The sequence below is a fragment of the Nematolebias whitei genome, chromosome 8, assembly GCF_014905685.2.
Source record: "Nematolebias whitei isolate Nwh7 chromosome 8, NemWhi1, whole genome shotgun sequence".
NCBI lineage: Eukaryota > Metazoa > Chordata > Actinopteri > Cyprinodontiformes > Rivulidae > Nematolebias > Nematolebias whitei.
The window spans coordinates 23451775-23477302 of record NC_056505.1 but is presented as its reverse complement, the minus strand read 5'-3'; the positions used below and the strand labels follow the sequence as shown (position 1 = coordinate 23477302).

General features: G+C 38.5%; 1 protein-coding gene across 1 annotated transcript; it reads left to right on the top strand.

The window, feature by feature from the left end:
- Positions 1 to 1629: 1629 nt before the first annotated feature.
- tmem161b (transmembrane protein 161B) lies at positions 1630 to 25256 on the top strand. Its single transcript, XM_037680486.1, has 12 exons — positions 1630 to 1821; positions 11121 to 11224; positions 12395 to 12475; positions 15159 to 15256; positions 15392 to 15548; positions 16958 to 17109; positions 17208 to 17268; positions 19106 to 19246; positions 20265 to 20378; positions 21995 to 22169; positions 24231 to 24327; positions 24422 to 25256. The coding sequence occupies exons 1-12, from the start codon at positions 1819 to 1821 to the stop codon at positions 24715 to 24717; spliced, it is 1479 nt and encodes a 492-aa protein (XP_037536414.1). The 5' UTR covers positions 1630 to 1818; the 3' UTR covers positions 24718 to 25256.
- Positions 25257 to 25528: the final 272 nt, after the last annotated feature.

Below are 25528 nucleotides of genomic sequence, written 5' to 3'. Positions count from 1 at the left end.
TACCCCACGTCCTGCACAGTGATAGTTGAACATGGGTACCAGTAACTCCCGCGACCCAAAATGGAAGAAGTGGGTAAAGATAAGGAATGGATGGATGGATGATTCTTTGTAATGTTTAATGGAAATGTCAGCACGTTTTGTCTGAACATGGAGTTCTGCTTTTGCATTTTCACTGAATGTTTATTCTGGAAAATTATAGTTTAAAGGGAGACAATTCAACTAAGTTTAATCGAACAATATACCAAGGTGCAATTTTAGAAATATTTTAGCACTTTGTAAGTTCAGTTGTACACGTTTCATCACAATTTGATATAAATAGATTTTTTTTTAAATAACACACCATCTATTTTTTACATTTAACATATAATTGCAACATAGTTTTAAAAAAAGACTCAAAGGGACTTGAAATTTCAAGTTTCAGACTTGGGACTGGACTTGACAGTTCCCTTTGACTTGACTCTGACTTGACTGTCTTAACTTGAGACTTGACTCGGGACTTGGGGATAAAGACTTGAGACTTACTTGAGACTTGCAAAACAATGACTTTGTCCCACCTCTGAGATATGGTCTTTCCTACTACTTCACATTAAGACTCTGGCAGCAGCATTTTGGATCATTGCAATTCAAAGCATTGAAACATGTATTACAGTTTATAAGAGAACTATTAAGCAATTATTACATTTCTAAAAATGTGGGGAAAGCACTGCTGAACAGAAGAAAAATGTGCCTCAAAATAAAAAAATCATCCCTCCATCAAACAATGTAAAAAATGCTGGACTATGGTGGACAATAATGTAATAAATTTGTTTATGACATGTAATTTATTTTAGAGACTGAGCTGAAAACAGCACCTCAGACTGAGGAAGTCTCTCGGATGAGAGATGAAACGTTTCTACATTTTTTTGTTGTTTTGCTTTGTTTTTTTGAATGTCCAGAGGACCAGATTTAACTTTTTTAGATTTTTCTACCTGGATTATTGAGCATGCATCAGGATAATTTATTTTAGTCTTTCCTTAATGCGTGCTTAAATAAAACGTATGTTCAATGAGCTGCATTTGTGATGCATGTCAGAGTTAAATATTTTTCTGGTACATTTTGTAAAGCCCTGGTAAAACTGAAAAATCTCTGACGAGAAATCTGTTCTGTTTCCAAACACACTAGACTAAAATGACTAAATTATGTCGGTAGAGCTCTGTTTGTACACCGGTTGCGAAAGCAGTGCGATAATCTAGATTCTTGAATAATCTGCTACAAGAAAAATCATTTTTCCTTCGTTTCACACAGCTTCAAATCTGGCAGCAACCAACAACACAGAATCAACTACACATCTGTAAAGCGTTCTTGTGATTCGCCACTCTTCTCCTTTTGAGGCGAGCTCGCTGAACACTTATATGCGTCTTAACTATTCCTATATAAAACTAGGCAGTTTATGTCGTGATTAAATATGTTTACGTGTAAAAACAACTTACACACATATGAATTAAGATATATTTATATGTATTTTATAGTTTTGTAGATGTTTGCACCAATATTTATTACCTTTTTATTTAATTTACATGCAGGCAAATCTGAGGACACCTACTAACCCAGAGTTTCAATTTGACCTCTACTGCAGTTGAAAATACTTGCGAGCTGAGGGTGAATCCATTGATTTTTCCGACCATGTAGTAAGGATACGGTGACAGTTTTAACAAGAAACCTTTTCAGTTTGTGCTCCACCATCGCAAAAAGGGCGTATGTGCTCCTGGCCGCTTGATTTTCGAGCAGGGGTGCTCTGTGTTGCTGGGGTAGAGTCTGTTTTAGCAGCACTGCATCAACATGGTGAGTAACTGACAGCGACACCAGAACGCAGCGAATTCACTCTTTTTTCGTGTTTTATTATTGATTAAATGTCTGCTTGAAATATGTTTTTACATGATTTATTTACTGTAAGTTTGCTTACTTGTTTTCGTTTACTAGTTTGTATTGTGAATGTAATTTTAGCGTAGCCTGTTAGCTATAGCAGGTGTTCTACTGGGTTGTGTTAGTACCTAATAATATGTCAGCGTGTTAGGCGTTTCTGTTAGCGTTTAGCTTATGTTATTAGATAGCTGCAGGCTGATTTTTGTCCTTTTTGTGTGTGTGTTAAATGTTAAAGCAGGTCTTTGCTAGAGCAAGCTATTCTGGATTTTGGGCTTGCCAAAATGGAGTTACTTGTATAATTATGGTTACTCCTTTATCAGAGTCAGAGTCAGAGTCAGAGTTTCTTTATTGTCATTCGCACCTCATGTGGTACATGTGGTGGAGCGAAATTATGTACACAGGGTCCCAGTTACATCCAACAATAAAATGTATAAGAAAAACAGTAATAACATCTAAGATATGAACTAAGAAAAACATCAACTAAATATACACTAAGCACTCATAACATAAAACATTGAACATCACCACAAACATGAACATGAGTCTGTGAGCAGATGTGCACGCATGAACACATCAACATTGAAACAGATCAGCAGCAACATGAAACAGATCAGCAGCAACATGATATGGTTTTTCACAGTGATTATTCTGGTTAGAGATTCATGAGTCTAACAGCCTCAGGGTAGAAGCTGTTCCTCAGTCTAGTGGTTCTACACTTAATGCTCCTTAACCTCCTTCCTGAGGGGAGTGGGGCAAAAAGTGTGTGTGCTGGGTGGGTGGGGTCCTTCATGATGCAGGTGGCCCTCTTCCTGCATCTGGAGGTGTAGATGTCTGTGATGGTGGGGAGACTGACTCCAACAGATTTCTGTGCAGCCTTCACCACTCTCTGCAAAGCTTTTCTTTCTGCAGCTGTGCAGCCTCCATGCCACACATTGATGCTGGAGCACAGGATGCTCTCCACTGCACACCTGTAGAAGGAGGTGAGGACTGAGCTTCCCAGACCAGCTCGCCTCAGCCGTCTGAGGAAGTAGAGTCTCTGATGAGCTTTCTTGATCAGGCTGGTGGTGTTGTTGCTCCAGCTGAGGTTGTCATTCATGTGTACACCCAAGTACTTGTAGCTGGAGACCACTTCCACCGCAGATCCTCTTATGTTCAGGGGGGGTGTAGGTGTTTTTGTTCCTTCTGAAGTCCACAATCATCTCCTTTGTCTTCTTCACATTGATGTGAAGGTTATTCTCTCTGCACCAGCTCTCCAGGTGTTCCACCTCCTGCCTGTAGCTGGACTCATCATTGTTTGTGATGCATCCCACCACCGCTGTATCATCTGCAAACTTTACAATGTGACAGCCTGGATGGGTAGCTGCACAATCATATGTGAGCAGAGTAAACAGGAGGGGGCTCAACACACATCCCTGAGGAGAGCCAGTGCTGAGGGTTATGGTGGAGGAGGAGAGGTTGTGGATCCTCACTAACTGTGGTCTGTTTGTTAAAAAGTCTAGTACCCAGTTGCAAATGGAGGGGCTTAGTCCTAGTGTGGATAGTTTGTCCATCAGGGTTTGGGGGATCATGGTGTTGAAGGCGGATGTGAAGTCCACAAAGAGCATACGGACGTAAGAGTTTTTCTGCTCCAGGTGGTTGAGTGCAGTGTGGACCACAGAGGAGATTGCATCCTCTGTTGATCGGTTCTCACGGTATGCGTACTGATGAGGGTCCTCGTTGATGTTGATGGTTGTTTTGATGTGAGTCATGATCAGTTTTTCGAAGCATTTAGCGACTATCGGGGTGAGGGCCACTGGCCGATAGTCATTCAGACCAGTCACTGTAGAGCTTTTTGGGACTGGGATGATGGTGGCAGTCTTCAGGCAGGTGGGAACTGTCTCCAGGGTAAGTGAGGTGTTAAAGATGTCTGCCAGCACCTCACAGAGCTGATCAGCACATTCCTTCAACACTTTTCCGGGGATGTTGTCTGGGCCAGTTGCTTTGTGCGGATTAATCCTCCTGAAGGTACTCCTTACTTCTGCTGAGGTCACGCTGAGATGCTCTTCATCCGGTGGTGAGGTGAGTCTGGTGCTGGGTGGTCTGTTCGGGTCTTCAAAGCGTGCATAGAACTTGTTGAGGGCATCAGGCAGAGATGGGTCTTTGGGACATTGTTCACTCCTTCCTTTATAATCTGTTATGCACTTAATGCCCCTCCACATGCTCCGAGGGTCTTGTGAGATGAATTGACCCTCGATCCTCTTTGCATATGTGGCCTTGGCCCTCTTAATACCAGCAACCAGCTCTTTTCTTGTCCTACTCAGCTCCTCTGAGTTTCCAGACCTGAAGGCAGTGTTCCTGGCTTCCAGCAGGGTACGCACCTCTGCATTCAGCCAAGGTTTTCTGTTTGGGTAGCTTTTAACATATCTGATAGTGGAGACTGTGTCAGTACATGTACTAATGTAACCCAGTACTGAGGATGTGTATTGGTCAAGATCAAGCGAACCTCCATTTTCAGCAGTTTCTCTGAAAACCTGCCAGTCTGTTCGATCAAAACAATCTCTCAGTATGGGGCCACTGTCCTGGATCCAACATTTGACTTTCTTTTGTACCGGTCTGGAGCGTCTCAGCGGGGGCATGTAAGCAGGAGCCAGGAAGATTGAGATGTGGTCTGACAGTCCTAGGTGGGGGCGGGGTTCGGCTTTGTATGCATTTTTTACGTTCGTGTAAACACGGTCCAGCGTGCGGTCTCCACGTGTTGGAATCGTCACATGCTGATAAAAGCTTGGGAGACACTCCTTTAGATTCACGTGGTTAAAGTCTCCGGCTACCACGTAAAGAGCCTCGGGGTGTTTGTTCTGCAGCGAGCTGATGATATCATGTAGCTCCTGTAGTGATTCATTAGCATTAGCGTCCGGAGGAATGTAAACAACTGTGATAAAAGTCACTGTGAACTCTCGGGGTAGATAATGTGGCCGACATTTCACTGTTATTTGCTCCAAAGCCTTCGAGCATGAGCTATTTACAACAGTACAGTTCGTGGACCAACTTTTACTCACGTAAATGCACACTCCGCCCCCCCGTGATTTCCCCGTTAGCTCGCTGCAGCGGTCCGCTCGAAAAAAAAGTCTGTCATCCAGCTGGAAGACTGAGTCCGGCGTTTCACTTGTAATCCACGTTTCTGTGAGGCAAAGCACTGCACACTTCTTCATCTCTTCTGAGGCGCCCGCTCTCAGACGAAGTAAATCCACCTTGTTGTCCAACGAGCGGACGTTCGACAGAAAGAGAGACGGCATGGGGAGTTTACCGGCTTTAGCGTTAGCTCGTAGCCTCACCATAACCCCCGCCCGGCATCCTCTCCTCTTAAGCCGGGAGCAGCGCTTCCTCTTCTGCCCGCTGGAACGCCTCTGCTGCAGCTTCCAGGTAGATGACTTTAAGATCTGCATTCTGCCGAGCGTAGCTTTGAGTTTGTTGCTGATTTCTGCTATATTTATAATTGATTAATTAATTTATTTATAATTGATTGTTCAGCTTGAATCTAATATCATGACTAGATATTTCCCAATCATAACGTTTTCAGTTAAAGGTTTTAAGTCTGAGTAAATTAACCTAGTTGAGCTTTCATCTTGCCACCAAGTTAGGATACAGTTAAAGGTGGGTCCACTCCTCTGACCTGCTCAGTTTGACCTCAGGATGCCCTCAGGTGAAACTTCAAGATCATTTCACGCAATGACTCATTTGGTTGACAGTACTGTGTGTCTTTTCCTGTGATTTAAATGATGAAGGTTACAGTGATTATTATTATTTTTAAATTTTGGTACATGTTGCCACATGAATCTGGACACCAGGTCATGCTAATAGAAATGCCATATAATGTTCGTTGACGCCACCATTTATCTGAAGAAGCTTAGTTTATTTTATTTATTGACATTATTATCACAGAAGCTAGTTGTAAAGCCAAACACAATATAATTTCATAGGGCAGGTTTTGGCTTTAAGTCAATACAAACAAGGGTTTAGTTCTATCGATCTATCAATCTATCAAGTGTGTGTGTGTATTTGCGTGCGTGCGTTCATGCGTATATATGTGTGTGTACATATATATATATATATATATATATATATATATATATATATATATATACAAATACAAAAGTGTGTGTGTGTACAGTACATGTGGTGGAGAAAGATTATGTACACAGGGTCCCATTTACATCCTACAATAAAATGTAAAAGAAAAACAGTAATAAGATCGAAGATATGAACTAAGAAAAAACATCAACTAAAAATATGCTAAGCACTAACAGCATAAAAAACAACATGCCAAACAGCAGCACGAACATGAGTCTGTGTGAGCAGATGAGCATGCAAGAACACAGCAACATGAAACAGATCAGCAGCAACATGAGGTGATTTTTCACTGTGATTATCCTGGTTCGATATTCATGAGTCTTAACAGCTTCAGGGTAGAAGGCAGCTGTTCTTCAGTCTAGTGGTTCTACACTTAATGATCCTTAACCTCCTTCCTGAGGGGAGCAGGACAAAAAGTGTGTGCGCTGGGTGAGTGGGGTTCTTGGTGATGCAGGTGGCCCTCTTCCTGCATCTGGAGGTGTAGATGTCTGTGATGGTGGGGATACTGACTGCCCCGCCTACTAAATTCCCCACGCAGCTCCACCACTTTTGGACTTGGAGCAGAGATTGTATAACCAGCGGCTCAGCTCAAACCCCAAACCGTGAAAACCACACGCAATACAAACCTAGTTATGCACTAACTGTCCAGCCATATACATGTACATGTATATGTATACAAATATGTATGTATGTATGTGTGTATGTATGTATGTATGTGCGTCTATAACACCGTGCAACAGTTTAAATTATGTCTTTGAGGTCACAGGTCAGAGAGGGCACAAGTCAATCAAAAACAGAGGAATTCAAGTGTTGGTGGAAAAATGGAATTGTAAAATAAAAAATGGATCAAGGAAATTAGTTTGCTTTCAAATTTTGTCCTGAGCAGGAAGTTGTTCCCTTCTGTCGATGTTTTATAAATTGGTCTGAAATTCTCCCTCTTCTTATCATGATAATCATTATGAAAATTTACAAAACAACATTGTTTTTTATTTGATGTGGTGCAACGTCTTCTCTGGCATGTTTTATATATTTATTTTTTACTGTTATATGTATGTTTTCATTATTAATTTTTATTTATTCATATAGGTGGAATAGATTGAGCAAAGTTAAGAGTAGTTAAGATAAATCAAATGAGCAACAACTGATCAATACTTGGGTCACAACTCCAAAGTTAAATTCATCAGTAAAATGGCACTGAGGTGTTTGAACACCTATGAAAGGTGGTTATTACTGCAGCTTCCACTCCCTACCCCCTACAAATTTCATTTGGTTTTTATGTGGAGGGGGTCAAACGGACTGGGTAAGATAAGGGAGACCATGCTGGGTCAATTTCCTCCAGGCCTGAAATCCTCGCAGGTGCCCTACAGAGAATGGTCAGCATCCACCAAAGTAAGACTGTGTGCTTTTGACCTATATAGCATGACCGTTACTCCGATGGAGAAATGTCTTGAGTCAGAGATGTTGTGTTTAGTCACGCCTCGCAGAGAGGTGAGTATAACTGCCAAATAAATGGCACCCACTCTTCTCTGTGTGACTTCAGAAGAAGTATTGACTCCATCTTTTGGAGCTTACCCCATGCTGGGTGACACTGGGGATCCATTTGATCAAACCATAATCTAGATCTCTGAGCAGGTCTGGGACTATCACACCTAACCCAGCATTAGTCACTTTCTCTTTATATAACTATTTAAGCCTAACATGGTTTTAAACTATCACTCGGATTACTGTGTAGTCTTGTTATTGTTATCATAATTATGCTTTCATTCAGTTCTAATTTCTCGCGATGTTCTCGCCAAGATATGCAACAGAGCGCAACAGGTCTCTGGAATTATGCAGATTGTGTTTAAAATATTTTAATGAGGTGAAAACATTTGTTTAGCTTAGCATTACTGTTAAACATTTTCATGCTATATCTGATTATCAAAAAGTGGAAAAAATACTAAAGGCTATATAATTTCTAGCTCTTTTTTAAATATTGGATTTGTAAGTGTGGTTTCACTGATAAAAGCTCCGAGGTTGCCACTGCAGGAGAAGATATAAATGATTCCCACTGATTGCTAAATGAAAGCCAACCTGTGGATATGAACCTATACTGAGCGGATAAAGGCTCAGCTTGATGGGAATGATTATATTTTGCACGAGACCAAGACATTTTCCTAATTTACAGCAACTGTTGTGGAGCAGTGATAAGCTGTACTGAGAAAATACTAATTATTTTTACATTTTTTAAATATTTTTTGTTATAAATTTAATGATTATTTTAATTCCTTATGAATATTGGGAAGCTTATTTTTGTATTTTATTTTATTTTTTTAGACATTTTTTATTGAATTGGGTGTTTTCAGATCTTGTTTAGCTGCTATCAGAAGCACTCACCATTGTCTTTAAAATGATTCAATGAGCTGAACTCTATCAGATTATTATGTACATATATTATATTATTAGTAGATTTTAGCTACAGTTGATACTTAATTATTGCCAGCTATTATGATTGGTGGAAGGTCATGTGTCTTTTTTTTTTTTTTTATCTGTCTGGGGGCAAAACAGCTCATGACCACCGGACAGTTTTAATTATACTCTGAGATCAGATTAATCATTGGATGCACATCTATAACTGATTGCCTTCTGAAGTTAAAATATTAAACATGGATTCCAAATTTATGAACTTTGCAAACTCGAAAACAGCTAAAACAGTCGGTTTTACACATTCTGAAATAAATATTGGCGTGGTAAAAGCTAATAATCATAATAATAATAACCTGTGTGGAGCAGAGAGCTTCCATAGTGTGTCCAGGGGATCAGATGGTGGGGGTTAGGTGCCTTGTTCAAGGGCCCAGAGTGGTGCTTCACCTTTCCCACCCACATTTTGAAGTTGTCTGTCTGGGTTGTCAAACATGCGACGTTCCGATCACAGGCTCGCCTTCTCTAACCTCTGTGCCACCACTCCGATCACTGACCACATAAAGTCTAAATTCTAACGGATCACGCAAGATTTTTGTCTACAACCTTTTGGCATGCATGGCAGCCGGCAATATGCATTCCTTTAGGGAAAGCTAGTTTCATTTTTAAATGTGTCTTTCACCTAAATAAAATGCATCTATAGTTAAAGGTAGTATAGTGTTATAAGGGTTATCCATCCATTGTTAAAAAAGCTGCAGCACAATTTAACAGAAGAAGCCAACTGCCTACTACTTTTCTTGAAAAATACATATTAATATTCACTTGCCCCCAACATTCACACTCCACAAGGTATAGATTGTGTTGACCAGTGCTATACATAGTACAATCTCGCAATGAACTCCAGACAAGGTTTCACCATTGTTTTGAATGCCTGCTCTTTTATGGAGAGAAAATGGCAGAAAGAAACATTGGGTGTGCTGATAACAGTTTTTGCTTTATGCTCTTTTCTACTTCAATGACTCGGTGAGACTGTGGATACATTCATGAAAAAGCAACATAAACAAAACTATAGGAATCTTTAGAGGTGTACCGATAAATCGGCCGGCCGATAAATCGACCCCTATTTTCTTAATTTTGGGAAATCGGAAATTGTCCGATACTTGCATGAGAAACCGATTTTACAGATTTTTTTAGTTTTAACAACAATTGTCTGAACTTCATTTATATTTCAGAGCAATGCCTCATGGACAGTTAAAACAAGTTTGCATTGTTTCTAGGATATTGTTCAAGGGTATGTTTTTCAATTAAATAAGATTGGAAAATTGAAGGTGTATTGTGACCTTATAACACCTGACAGTGTCGCTTAAAATCGGTATCGGACAGAATCGGAATCGGCAGGTCAGGCATTTTAGAAATCGGTGATCGGCCACAAAAGTGCAATCGGTGCACCCCTAGTAATCTTCATTCTTCTTCTTTCAACTGTTCCCTTTTCAGAGGTCGCTACAACAAGTCATCCTCCTCCATCTCACTCTGTCCTCTGCGTCCTCTGTCCTCACTCCAACTACCTCCATGTCCTCTCTAACTGCATCTCCTTTTTGTCTTTTTCCTGGTAGCTGCATTTCTAACATCCTTCTACCAATATACCCACTGTCCCTCCTCTGGACATGTCCAAACCTTCTCAGTCTGGCCTCTCTAACTTGATCTCCCAGTTGTTCAACCTGTGCTGCACCTCTGATGATCTCATTCCTAATCTTATCCATCCTTGTTACTCCCATGGAGAACTTCAACATCCTCAGCACTTCCAGTGTCAATGCCACTGTCTCCAAGCCATACAACATAACTTGTCTCACTACTGTCTTATAACTTTTTCTTTGACCTTTCTCCTGAAACTAGTCTTTATTTTAAATCACTGAAAGCCTCATGTTCTATTTTCATCACACAACAACAATAAACTTTTGACACATGCATCCTCTACGAAGTCACCAGATGAGTTTAAATCATTAACTTGTCTCGGACTTTAGATTTTCAATACAAGTGTGTCTTTTGGAGAAAAAAAATGTCTTGCTTAATACAATGCATCTATATGTTGTGTCAAATTTAAGAGGTGAGAATAACTGTAAAAAATGAGAATTTTGACTAAAATAATAATCACTGGAAATAAACACTGCCTGAAAATCAGTCATGGCTACTCGTATTGTAAAATGAAGTGTTATGTCATAAAACAGAATAATAGCTTTGAGGCAACTAGTTTAGCCCTAAATACAGTTTGTGGTATGTCTAATATATACAATGAAGTGATTAACTCCTGTACCTCATTTTCATTAAGCACAGGATTTTTTTTGTTAGTTTTTGTTTATATTTTTTATTAAAAAAAATACTTGGTAAGATTTGTTGTAGTCTCAAACAGGTTTGCAAGAAAATATGAAGGTCATCTGAAAATTGCCCCATCATGGCAATTAAATACAATATTATTATGGTTCAGGAAGTCACATTTCTACTCCATACAAGTGTTCAAAGTTATTTTGTGTTGATGACAAACTATTTTATTGCATTTTAAGGGTGTTATTATAATTTTATTTTACATGTTTCCATGCCCTTGCTTACTATTAATCTGAATTGTGCAACCATTTAAATTGTATTCATGTGTAGTTGGAACTTGCTAAATATTTAGTATGTTTGTAGTGGCATTTATAATATTTTTCCCCCCACAGGGTGTGATTGGTGTTCAGCTGGTGGTTACCATGGTAATGGCCAGTGTAATCCAAAAGATTTTACCTCATTATTCCTTTGCAAGATGGCTGTTGTGCAGTGGCAGGTAAGGGTAATTTCCTTAGTTCATGACTTGGCAATCTGACTTTTTCAAAATTACTCTGCAGTTGTATGGATGTCAATTTTAGTGATAATCTTTGCACATTTTAAACATATATCCGTAGAGTGAACAGCCTAACCCTTAGCTCAGACAAATACTACAACAGCCAATCTATCTACAGCTTTGGACAGTACACGTATACATGCTATTATTACCATAGAGCGATGTTTGAGCTGCCAACATGATTGAAGATTAAATGATAGGAGGCAAATGAGTGAACTAGACATGATGATCCACATAAAACTGAATAAAACTGAGTGAATGTACATTATCTCCTAAAATGTTAAGGTATGCTACAGGTGACAGGCCATCAGTGATACTGAAGTGAAATGAACAGAATCCAAATGATGAAGAACCAAATATTCCCTGCACATTGTTAATACTTCAGCAAACTACTAACAGTATGTAAGTTTGAACCGTTCACTGTATTATGTCATTTTACAGTCAAAATATCTTAAAGTGGACTGTGTGCAGGAATTTTTTATTTAATTACTGAATTGATAAATGTATTATTAAAGTCCAAAAATGAACCCAAATGATTTTTTGCCCCATGTTTTTCATTTATTATACAAATAAATGATAAAAATGTACCCTTGGTACTTCTCTAGAGGAAAGTATGGCCTATAAACATGAATTAAAAATGTTGCTGAAATGTTTGTTTTCATGATTTTTTTTGCTGAATTAGTTTTATTCTAAGCTTAGTTCCTAAAGATAAATCACATTCCTGTGGTAAAAGCTCCCATATGTCCTTTATGGGTGTGTGAAATTGCAGTTTTACAAATATTATTTTTTGTGTGTGCTGTTTAGTCATAATATACTGTATGACTGTACAGTCACTTGACCTTGGCGTTGTTTTTGACAACTAAAACCTAATATTTCTTTGTACAACACCAGTGGGATTTTAAACATACCTAAATGTAATTTTGTACAGTGCCCGGCAATGATTTATGTCAGTTTGCATTTAATAAAAAAACTGAATTGAATAGTTAAATCTAGCTACAGTTTGTATTTTTTCCATGTCCTCAACTGTAGAAAATTCTACTTTATTTTGTACCTTTTTTAAACCTTTTACTCATGTCTTCTGTCCATTTGAACATGTTATTTTTTTATTTGCAGTCTGCGATGGTATCAGCACCCTACGGAAGATGAGTTGAGGAATTTAGTTGGAAAACAAAAAGGACAGAAGAGGAAAGACAGGTAGGACTATTACGTGGTAGGTTGAAAAGCATGAGCAGCAGACATTCAAGGTTTGACATTAGTTTCAATTTAAGAGCAGGAAACAGCAGGCATGGACCAATGACAACACAGCATTTCAACTAAATGATGTTCATGCAGTGTTACTTAGTGGCTGTTTGAAATGAAGAGACAGAAGTCTGTTTTTGTTTTGAATCTTTATGGCTGTTCACTGGAGTTTAAAGCATTACTGTACTTCTTAGAAGTGGAAATTAAAAAAATTGCTCTTGTGTTTTGGTTCAGTTTTTGTTTGTTTCTTTCAAGAAATGGAAGTTCGATTTGAACCTTCTCTGAAGTCAACGTTACCAAAACAACCTAATATTTTCAATGTGATGGTCAAAAATCATATCCACTTTTGTAAGAGGACTTTCCTTGACAACAACTTTTCAACTTTGGTTCCCAATCTTGTTTTAGTGTTGCAGAATATGTTTAACTGAATTCATTTAAAGGGAAATACAAGCGTAAAGGTGAATGCATCTTAAGCAAGAAAAGCAACTATCATTCATCTTTTTCAGTGTAGGAACAGTATTTGTGTTTGAATTCAAATTACAGTCACACCCTAAAGTTAATCTGTACTGTTCCACAGGATAGTTTTATAGTCCCGTCTTTCTTTTTCTGACCCCGTATGAGGCAGGTCATGTCTCTCCAGCACCACATGTTCAGTAATTCCTTGAAGAAAACGATGGACCACTGTCCTTTTCAACTCGTGCCGTGTGACTCCATTCCTTTTGTTAACCAACTGACATCCTCTGTTAGAGGTGGAGCTAATCCTCTTTTTTTTTTGTAGCTGCCAGGTGTCTCCTGGACAAAATGTGTCCAGGGCTTGTTTGGCCGTAGAGTCTTAACAGTGCCATTGTGACTCTGAATTTAGCACACACACATCAATTCTCCTTTCATCTGCTGTGCATCTGCTGTTAGTGTTGTCCACTTTGCCTTTGGAAACGTCAAGTGGTATTTATATTTGGACTAGCATTACTCAAAGGAATGCAGATCACCCACCACTTTACACACCGAAGTTTTAAGCAAAACGTTGTACAGTACTCCCTCGGTACTTCGCAGTTCAACTTTCGCTGACTCGCTCTTTCGCGTTTTTTAAAAGTAAGAGTGGTCATGACACACAATTGGCTCATTGATGGATGAGCCACACAAACGGCATGGATTGTTTATTTAAAATTTATTTGAAATGATTTAGCACCTGCTGCACTTTTGTGCAACCCACAGGTGCAGGGAGAAGCTCCCTCTGCAGCATGTCATGATCTCCTCTCTCTGCCACCTGCGGCTCTCTGTCACGCACACATTTCTTCTCCAGCTGAAGCAGCTTTGTGAAGGGTTAACCCTTTGCTGTCCATCTGCACCGATCGACATTTGTCTTCCAACTTAAAATTCAAAGTATGTCACATCATAAAATCATCATAATCACAAAATATACAAGTGTTAAAAGTTATTTTTAATTGTTTTTGAACTTCTATGTTCAATTGTTGCAGTGTAATTGATCAAGTACATTTCTGCTCCGTGCTGCAGAACTGTGTGAAGTTAACCCTTTAATGTCCTGCTGCGCTTCTCTTCTCTACAATTTAAATACTGTAACATTTTAAATAAACAATCCGTGCTGCGTGGATTGTTTATTTAAAATATTACAGTATTTACATTTAAATAGTTTGTTTATGCAGAAGGAGGGAGATTGGGAATGAAACTTGATCTTGCACTACTGTATCTCTACTTCATGGTTTTTCACACAGGGGGCGTGGTCCCCTAAACCCTGCGATAAACGAGGGACTACCGTATTTGTACAAATGTACATTGTATTTACACTAAAAATATACTTAGTAAATGCATAGAAAAAGTACAAAGGATTATTTTTGTTTAAAAATATTGGGCATTTTCATAATTTGACATTTTTTACACTAACAGTTTATTTCAATTGTGTTTTTAATTTTCTTTTTCTTTTTTTTCTTTTTTACTTGTGAGGTTTTATGTGTCAGGATGAACAGAGTTCTACTTGTTTATAATATGAATAATTTGCATCTAGCCTAAAGTTTGTCTCTCTTTTTGGTTGTAATACACAAAAAGCCACAAGTCACCTATCAACACCATGCACCAGGTCAACTGCTGCAGTGAATCCAAAGTGAAGCTCTTAAGCCATAATTAATTTATTTATTCTGTCTGATTACTTGAATATGTTTATGTTTTGAAAGCTTAATAACATATGCTAGTTTGGAAAAGGGACGCACTTATTAGAGCTAACTTCAATTAGCTTGAAAACCTGTAAATAGTTAAGTTCAGTTGTTCCTTTTGCCCCTACCTAGAAGCTTGAGACGATTCGTAATTGTGAGGAACATGATTAATGGCTGTGGTAGCTTGGTGGTCAATGCTGCAGTCTTCCTGAGGTTGCAGGTTCGATCCCCGGTTGTGTCAGGAAGGACATCTGGTGTAAAACACTTGCCAAAATCTTCTCATGTGAGTTCACTCGCTGTGGCGACTCCTGAAGAAGGGAGCGGACGAAATAAAGGTTTTATGAGGGGCACAATTAGACTTTATTTTTACATTTTTAAAACATGATTTATGGTTGCAATAGAACAGATGGTTGCGATAGAACAGACTTTTTTCCTGTTTGTTCTTTGAATTAGTTTTTTCTCTTTGCTTCTAGGAAGCATAATGGTCACATAGACAATAAGCCGGTAACTGTTCCAAAGGACATAGACCTGCAGCTGGAGACAAAATGCATCACAGAAGTCGACACTTTAGGTACAGTATATATCTTAAATCATGTTAATGGAAAAAGACAATTTCATTCTTTCTTCACACTTTTTAACATTTGAACACATGATTCCATTTAGCACATTTTATAATTGTTTTGATTTATGTTCTTTTTGCCTTCAGCATTGTATTATTTCCCTGAGTTCCAGTGGCTCGTAGATTTTACAGTAGCAGCAAGTGCAGTCTATCTGATAACAGAGCTTTACTACAGTGTGGCTCAGCCCTCAGGAGAGATGAACATCAGTGTGGTCTGGTGCCTACTCGTTCTCGCCTTCGTTATGTATCCTTACATCAGTCACTCTTTACATATTGGGTGCCCCTTTTGCTGTACTGTTTTTTTTTCTTGTAACCTGGTTTTTAAATTTGTAATATTCTGACGTTGTTCCTGGTGCAAATGGAGGTTTCTGCTGAGCCTTCTGTGTATTCATATGTTTCAATTACTTTCATGCTCTTCGGTTTATATGCAGAAGGTTAATTTGTTTTTGTCTACAACAGAGATCAAATCATTTCAGTTTGTGTGCATGCAGCAGTGCTGGTGAGAGGCAATCTCACCATTGCATTTATCTTCCGTCTGGTATTTTGTAATGCTGAATGATGGTTAAATAACATACATTATCCTTGCCACTGCCCAAAGGGATCAATCTTTCCAGTTCTAATGCTTGGACCTGGCTCACCGTGGTCAAATGGGGTGTCATTTTCTGCCTGCGTTGCAGATTGGAGGTCCAATTTTCACAGACCCAACTCACTGATTTGCTTGACGGAAAGGACAGACTGGGAAACTGATAAAATGGGACCATAAAGATGAGGAATACGTTGGTCCAATATATGTGTTAATGGAATGCTTGATTTCTGTTTTCCCATTTCAGCTTTGATGGCATGTTGAACACACTTGCCCTGAAGATCAACTCTACTGCTCTCTTTAACCTTTTACTAATATCAAAGGAACACCGAGATAACTCAGGTGTTTGAATGTATTGGTATTTATGTCTCTTTGCCTTTCATTTTGTGAAATGTATCAGTCTGACTGGATATGTTCATAGGCCTGTCACGATAACAAATTTTGCTGGGTAATTAATTCTCAGAAATTATCGCAATAAATTATAATATTGTTTGAAATTTGACAGTAATCAGTCATTGTCAAATTTAAGAAGAAATGTTGGTTAATTTTTGTGTCTAGTACCGTTTTTTTACCACTGGATGGCAGTATAAGGGGCCGAGATGGTGTAGAGGCAGGGCAGCCGGCTTGGGACCCAAAAGTCCCAGGTTCGATCCCCAGTCACTGCACATCACGTGGTGTCTTTGGGCAGCACACCTCATCCCCAAAAGCCTCCCAGGCGCTTTCAATAGCTGCCCACTGCACCACCTGGTGGTGGATGGGTTAAATGCAGAGACTAATTTCGCCATTGTATGGAAACATACAGTGCTGACATTGTGATGACATTATTATTATTATTATTATTATTATTATAAGACTGAACCAAAGGATGGATAGTGAGAGAGCGAGCAGCGGATGGATAGTGAGAGAGCGAGCAGCGTGTCTCTTTAAGAAAAATGGGAGAGAATCTGAGAGTTTTAGCTCTGCTCTGATCACTTCTGAGTACAAAGTGTAAAGAAAATGGTAATGGTACTGTAAAGATTTTCTTGTTTGATCAACATGCCTCAGACATTTCCTTAACATTTTCCCTTCAGTAAGACTCTTTTCTCTCTAACGGCCCACTACTTCAAGCTGGAGGAAGGAGGAGAACGCTCGCTCTGCATTACTTTTGCTTTCTTTTTTTTTGTCAAATCCATGGCCATTCTTATTGTCACTGAAAACTACCTGGAGTTTGGACTTGAAACAGGTCGGTGCTTACACATCACACTTGCTTAAAGACAACCATTCTTTTTTTCTTTTTTTTCTGGTTGCATTGAGTCACTGTGGAATATTTTTATTATTTAGGTTTTGCCAACTTTTCTGACAGCGCTCAACAGTTTCTGGACTATCAGGGCCTGGAGTCACAGTAAGTTTGGTGATTAACACAGATGACATGACATATGGCTTGGAGCAGGCTGTGCATAGAATTTGCAGTTTAAGTAAAAATTCTCTATGTAACTGTTTTTATGTACAATGTTTATACAAATGAGAGAAAACAACTGGTTTGTATTGATTATTGGCTTCAAAAGGTCAAACTGATGTTTAAAAAATGAGGCATGAAAAGTGAAATGAGGGCATGCTGTGAAATTAATTTGACAGCTTCCCCTTGTTCTTTTTTTATTCAAACACGTTCAGTTTTTTTTATTTACCCTGTCCCACATTTGTTTTATGTATTGTACTGTCCATGTTGCTGAACCATCAACGCCAGTGGAAACTTTTTTTAATTACCGTAATTTCCGGACTATTGAACACACCTGAATATAAGCTGCGCCCACTAAATTAAAAAAGAAAAAAATATGTACATATATAGGCTACGCTTGTGTACAAGTGTCCATGTTATAACATATGATATTTACACAGAAGGATTTTTTTTTTAACTCTTAATTAAATATGTACCATTAACATATACAAATATGTACAGTAAATGTTTTTTTTTTCTGAACAGTGCCTGTAACATGGCTGGAAAAAAAAATACATTAGCCTACTCGGAAGTCATTGAACAGTATCTTCATCTTCCTCCTTTGCACTAAAACCACTAAAGTTTTCTTCAGTGCCAGAATGGAACAGCCTCAGTAAAGTTCATCACACACGTCCTCAGTCTTTCGTTGTCGCTCTTATCGTCACTTTCGTCTCGAGGCAAATTTGCAATTTGATTTGATTCGATTTATGATTCACATTTATTTTGTGTGGCTGCAAATATTTTGTTGTGCTGCAAGAAGGAGGGAAACTCTCGCAGGGAGTGGGGAAGCTTTGTTTCCCTCCTCCCTGTGGACACAACAGGGAGGGAGGAGAGAACTCTTTCCCACCCCCCAGTGGACCAATGAAACCAAGTTTCTTTGTGACGTGTTCGGTAATTTCATTGGTCAGATTTTTCTTTCCTTTTTTAACCTTTATACAGGTAGTCTCATTGATTCATGAGGACCATCCCCAAGAGAGACATGTATTGAGCAGCTATGCGAGTGGTATAACAATGCTAAATGTTATGGTGGCGTAAAGCTCGTAAGCCTGTCAAAAAATAAAATAAAAATAAATCTATAAATTAGCTGCAGCACTGTATAGGATGTGGGGTTCAAAGCTTGTGAACAAAGTAGCGGCTTATAGTCTGGAAATTACGGTAACTTTTTTTTTTTTTAATCCAAGCAACTTGGCCAAAATATTTTAACAGTTTAATATAACAATATAAAAAAATAAAACACAGATATTTGACTAATTCTTGTATATAGGCATTTAGAAATGGTACAATGCTTGGGAATAGTCTTATTCTATGTCTGTCATCAGCAGATTTCTAGCTTGCAGATGTTCAAGTCAGCATTTCCATATCTCAGCATTAAGAATGTCCTGGCTGCACACCTGCAGAGTTGCAAAGCATGCAACTTGACGCAGATGTTTTGCAGACCTTTTCTCTTCTGAAAAAAGAGGTTATCTTGTTCAGACTACATCATGAAAATGGCTTTTCAAAGCACCAACCTAATTGTTTCTTAAACTGTTCTAGCATTGTGCTCCTTTAACAAAAACGTTGTACTCTTCTTGTCACCACTGGGATGTAGCTAAACATGCATGTATGTTGTTAAACCAATTAGGCTTCTGGATAGTGTCTGTTATTCTTTTAAAACAATGTCAGCTGTCATTGGTACTTTTATTTGACGCCTAGCATAATTTGTCCTTCCTAGTAATTCTGTTCTTATGTCTTTTCTTTTTCTCAGGGGTCCAATATCTAAACTCACCTTCAAGCTGATTCTGGCCCTGCTCTGCTCTCTGATTGGAGCATTTCTAACTTTCCCTGGCCTACGACTTGCTCAGATGCACTTAGATGCACTCAATTTAACCACAAACAAATTTACACAGTAAGTATTTTGTCCCAATATTCTTCCCCTGTAAGTTGACACCTGTGTTAAAATAATGTTTATATCCTTATTAGGACACATGGGAAGCTTTGTTGAAATGTATGCACAATCATTAAAATTCTAAAATGAGTTGTAAAATTCCAAAACATCAGTGGTTTAAAAAGTAATATTTTCAAGTTGAAGTGTTTATCTGGAATTTAAATTTATTAGCAGTAAATTACACACAATGCTTCTCAATTAAACTTTTACGCTTTGATTGAGGTTTTATTTCTAAAGAACAGTTCGATCACATAAAGAACTGCAAATAAATAAATAAAAATGTCTCCAGGACGGAGCAATTGGAAAGTATTGCTTGTTAAAAATATTTGAACAGTAACTTTTGTATATTTGAATCAAATGTATTCAACTTTTTAGGCTCAAATATTTTTCTCAAAGATGTTTGTATTTATGAGTCCATATTTTCAGATTAGTCCAGCATGCTTGTTTTTAATTATTGATCAAATTAAATACTTTGCTCTTCCAGTTTAATATAATTTGCTTCATTCAAACTTTCCTGGTATGTCAGACACACGAACACGAGAACATCTTCAGATGATGACTTCTTCAGTTTAGTCATATTTCTGTTTCAGAACTCCCAGGATGGTATGACTGGCCAAGATGGGGGATGCCAGACAACGAGCACACTGCATGCACATAATTCACTTTGGCATAGTAGACTCCTCAAAATGGCTTCCTTTTCCCATTTCCCCTCATAAATTATGTGAGCTTATATCATCAGACCCAGTCACTTAGAAGGATTGTTTTTATGCCCTTCCAAATGTGCCACTTGGTTGTATTCCTAACTGTCATGGGGAATATTGCACTTAATAAAATAACTATATTGGTTGCAACATGAGATAAAGTAACAATTTTAATAAAGCTTATTGATTCATTCTCTGAAGAAGTATTTCATCAGTTATTGTTTACATTTTTAATGTTTTTTTTTTTTTTTTAATATATATGTTTTTTTTTTTCATAGAACTTTGCTTCATATCAACTTCCTGTCCCCCGTCATCATGGTCCTGCTCTGGGTGAAGCCCATTACCAAGGACTACATAATGAACCCCACTCTGGGAAAAGAGAGTGTGCCTTTGTAAGTAAATGTTTCATGTTCATACTGCGTTCAGTGTGCCATTTCTTTTACTCAAAAATAGTAATTCAGCAAACCGTTGTATAAATTTGAAAAGATAAGACCAGTTTTTGAAAGGCAAGTATTATAGCTTTAACCTTCATGAACTGGGAAAATTAAATGACTAACTTACACATTTTGTTTATTTAGCAAAGGACATGCTTATTTGAGTTCTGTACAAGCAAGACACAAAATCCTAATAAAGTTAAATTTGATTGTTTTGATATTTTAAGGAAAGTACAGTACAGTACTACAGTACAGTAGTCCCTCGATTATCGCGGATGTTGCGTTCCGCACACCCCGCGATAGGTGAAAAACTGCCAAGTAGGAACGCCATATTTATTTTAGTATTTGTATATTTTAAGGCTTTAAAAAACATTTCCCACACTCTTGCAATATTCTACACTTTTAAACCTACATACAGTAATTGTAACAACATAGATATACGTGCGTACGGTACAGATCTGCAAAATTTTACTCACCAGCTCTGCAGACCAGCAGCTTGGTTCCAGTCGAGCTTGGTTCCGGTTCAGCAGACCTAGCCTGCAGCGACAAAGCCCACCTCCTCATCCAGGTTGATGTGAGCTTCAGGAAGTTTCAGGATTATTTGCTACTTTCCTGTCAGTTCTGCGAGCTTAATAGATAGCATAGATTTGTGTTTCAAACTTTCCCTCCATTTCGGCAGAAAGCAGCGGCTGGAAGTACTGTTGGCTTCTGGGTAGTGTAGTTCTTTTGACTTGCGTTATAGTGGAGGCTTATTGAAAGAAAACTACAAAATGATGGCACCTGTCCGACGTATTTTTTTGTTAACTTTTTATCCCGTACCGTCCCAATCATGTGAGTAATATTAAAGTTGGCAATCGTTGAAAAACCACGAAAAAGCGAGTCCATGAAAGTTAAATCGCAAAGTAGTGTGGGACTACTGTATATACTTTGTGTGTGTGTGTGTGGAGGGGGGTGGGTTGTCTGTCCAATGTTCATTTGGTATATGGACATATCTTGGTATCCCACACTAACATGGGTGATGAAAACATGTACTGACATCAGCACTAAGTCACTTGTGAGGTTAGTATTCAGAGGTACCATATCTCTCTCAGCATCAGAATAGACTCCATCCAAAAAAATAGAATAAAAACGAAAAACAAGAATTTAATTTACATTGGTGCATTGTGCTCATAGGTTGGGTGACATACTTGAGAGACTTGTCTTTTTTATCATCTACATTGTTCTGAGTTCTATAATGGCATTTTTCATTTGTTGTTTAAAGTCTGTCACATATTGAACTTTTTTTTGCTATTGACACTGATTATTACACTATCAATGCTAAACCTGATTAAGTTTAATTTCATGTTACAATACCCCCTTTTCACCTTTTTATACCTCAATTTCACCCTCTCTTGCTTTTTCCTCTGAGCTGTTTGTGGCTCCTCATCACTTCCCGTCTTCTCTTTCAGTCTCATAGTCTGCTTACAGTCTAGATGATACTTGCACAAGGTACTGAGTTTGTGAACCAGAAAAAAGAAAAACTGTCATCCCTTTTCATTTCTCCTCTCCTATTCCCGCATTTCCATTATTGCCAGGATGACTGAACAGACGTTTGATACTTTGCGGTTATGGGTTATTATACTGATGTGTATGCTCCGGCTCGCCGTGATGAGACATCACCTGCAGGCCTACCTCAACCTGGCAAAGAAAGGTGTGGACCAGATGAAGAAGGAAGCGGGACGGATAAGTACCGCTGACTTGCAGAAGATGGTGACTACATTTTTAAATTTATTTTGAAATTCTTTTGTACTTTTATGTATCGTTTAATGATTTCCAGCCTGGAGTCCCTGCCCTCTTTATGAGTGTTCCAAAAATCTCTGTAGGAGCGTGAACCTTTAGTGGCATAGAGATCATTAAAAACTTAAACAAAAAATAAGTAGACGCTGGTCATAAAATTAGAATATCATGAAAAAGTTGATTTATTTCAGTAATTCCATTCAAAAAGTGAAACCTGTATATTCATTCATTACACACAGACTGATTATATTTCAAAATTGTATTTATTTTAATGTTGATTATTATAACTGGCAACTAATGAAAACCCCAAATTCAGTATCTCAGAAAATTAGAATATTACTTAAGACCAGTTTACAAAACAGGATTTTTAGAAACGTTGGCCAACTGAAAAGTATGAACATGTAAAGTATGAGCATGTACATCACTCAGTACTTAGTTGGGGCTCCTTTTGCCTGGATTACTGCAGCAATGCAGCGTGACATGAAGTCGATCAGTCTGTGGCACTGCTCAGGTGTTATGAGAGCCCAGGTTGCTCTGATAGTGGCCTTCAGCTCTTCTGAATTGTTGGGTCTGGTGTACTGGCCAATTATGAACAGGGATAACATGGTCCTTAAACCAGGTACTGGTAGTTTTGGCACGGTGTGCAGGTGCCAAGTCCTGTTGGGAAAATGAAATCTGCATCTCCATAAAGTTGGTCAGCAGCAGGAAGCATGAAGTGCTCTAAAACATCCTAGTAGATGGCTGCGTTGACCTTGGACCTCAGAAAACACAGTGGACCAACACCAGCAGATGACTTGCACCCCAAACCATCACTGACTGTGGAAACTTGACACTGGACCTCAAGCAACATGGATTCTGTGCCTCTCCTCTCTTCCTCCAGACTCTGGAACCTTGATTTCCATAGGAAATGCAAAATTTACTTTAATCAGAGAACATAACTTTGAACCACTCAGCAACAGTCTCAGGCGAGACGCTTCTGACGCTGTCTCTTGTTAAAGAGTGGCTTGACACAAGGAATGTGACAGCTGAAACCCATGTCTTACATATGTCTGTGCGTGGTGGTTCTTTAAGCACTGACTCCAGCTGCAGTCCACTCTTTGTGAATCTCCCCCACATTTTGGAATGTGTTTTGTTTCACCATCCTCTCCAGGGTGCGGTTATCCCTATTGCTTGTACACTTTTTTCTACCACATCGTTTCCTTCCCTTCGCCTCTCTATTAATGTGCTTGGACACAGAGCTCTGTGAACAGCCAGCCTCTTTAGTAATGACCTTTTGTGTCTTGCCCTCCTTGTACAAGGTGTCAATGGTCATCTTTTGGACAACTGTCAAGTCAGCAGTCTTCCCCATGATTGTGTAGCCTACAGAACTAGACTGAGAGACCAAAAGGCCTTTGCCAGTGGTTGGAGTTAATTAACTGATTAGAGTGGCACCAGGTGTCTTCAATATTGAACCTTTTCACAATATTCACATTTTCTGATACTGAACTTGGGGTTTTCATTAGTTGTCAGTTATAATCATCAACATTAAAAGAAACAAACTTTTGAAATGTATCAGTTTGTGTGTAATGAATGAATATAATATACAAGTTTCACGTTTTGAATAGAATTACTGAAATAAATCAACTTTTTCATGATATTCTAATTTTATGATCAGCATCTGTAAAAGCTTTTTTTTAATCATTGTAATAGGGGGCTCCCATTAGGCTTGGAATCACAAGTTGTTTCTATTTATCACATTCGGTGTAATAAATGTTTAGTTCAGTGTTTTTATCAAAATGTAATGAGTTTTTTTTTTTACAAAGCTAATTGTTAGTGCTTAAGTTATGTTTGTATGAACTGTCAGATTTAGTAAATTATCATAAGTATCATTAGAACTGCCTGTGTTATTCTTTAAAGTAATACAGTGTTCAAACTAACTCTGACCACTGGTGAACTCTATGTTGCTTTTTATTCTGCACAAGACTGTTTTCTTCAGCGTGTTTTAACATTCAGAGGAGATGAGATTTTAAGTGATATGCTTCTGCTTTTGCCCAGATTGCTCGTGTTTTTTACTATTTGTGTGTAATCGCACTACAGTATGTGGCACCCCTGGTGATGTTGCTACATACAACTTTGCTGCTAAAAACCTTAGGTGAGTCACTTCTCTGTGTTTGTTGTCTGTTCAGAATATCTTTTTGCTTTTGACGATTTAAAGTCATTTCTTACTTTTGCTTCTCTTTTACCAGGTGGTCACTCCTGGTGGGTCTATCCCCAAGAAGACCTGCCGTGCACCCATGAAATGAACTCTGATTCTGTATTGGGGGCAGAACCAATCGCACCCTCCCAACCAGCATCAGTGCTAGAAACAGGGGCTCGGGCATCCGTAGTCCAACTTTCAATGGCTCTGGGGGGCCTGCGGACAGTTTTTAGCCCCTTACTTTTCCGGGGCCTTTTCTCCTTCTTCACTTGGTGGATTGCTGCCTGTCTTTTCTCCACCTCCCTCTTTGGCCTCTTCTATCATCAGTATCTCATGGCAGCATAGCATCAACAATCCAAAAGGGCCATTTATACTACTACAGTGCTACTGTGTGTTGACTGTGATCAAAAAGAACTTGGTGGGTGGGGGGCAACATAGGCCCACCAGTGACTCTGCTCCACAGCTTTTCCTGTTTCAGTCTGTCCACCTCAGATTGAATGATCATTTCATCGCAACTCTTGGGTTATTTTTTTTTTGTTGTTCTTGTTCCAGCGCTTCCTCCACAATTGTTGACTGTGAACTCTGATTATTAGTTAGATTTTTATGACCATGGTTTTTCCTATTCGGGCTGTAATTGTTTTAAAACAGTAGACACCTATAAGTGAGTGTCATCACTGTAAAGGCACAGAAATAACAAAACAAAGCTTCCGTACACATTTTAAATGATACAATACTCTGAGATGGTAGTCTCGATTGTATTTGTTGAAATGCTGTCTAGCAGTTCTGAATTAAGTTCAATTAATGTTGATTATTCGCATCTAACTACAATGAGTCATATCCATTAATATTTTCTGATTTTTTTTATACCTTTAAATTTAGAACAAGTGCAGCTTCTTTATAACTTCATATAGCTCACTTTCAAGAGTTTCAGATGGGCCGAATGCACCTTTTAAGTGGTTGTAGAAATCACACCCCCCCAAACTTATTCAAGTCTGAACACATGTGAACAAGAGTCTTGAAATTAGTAGCAATGCAACATCTGTATTCCAGTTGTATCACAGTCTTTATTCTTATTTTATCTGTAATACGTTGGAGAGAAGCTTCATTTTGATCGCAATATTTTCATCTTGATAGTATAATCTTGCACCTTAACGGG

Bases quoted from the DNA above. Each gene is read 5' to 3' on its own strand.
- tmem161b (XM_037680486.1), top strand. The intron at 17,269-19,105 runs GTAAGTTTGGTG...TCTTTTTCTCAG, and splicing joins TATCAGGGCCTGGAGTCACA to GGGTCCAATATCTAAACTCA. The intron at 22,170-24,230 runs GTGACTACATTT...GCTTTTGCCCAG, and splicing joins CCGCTGACTTGCAGAAGATG to ATTGCTCGTGTTTTTTACTA.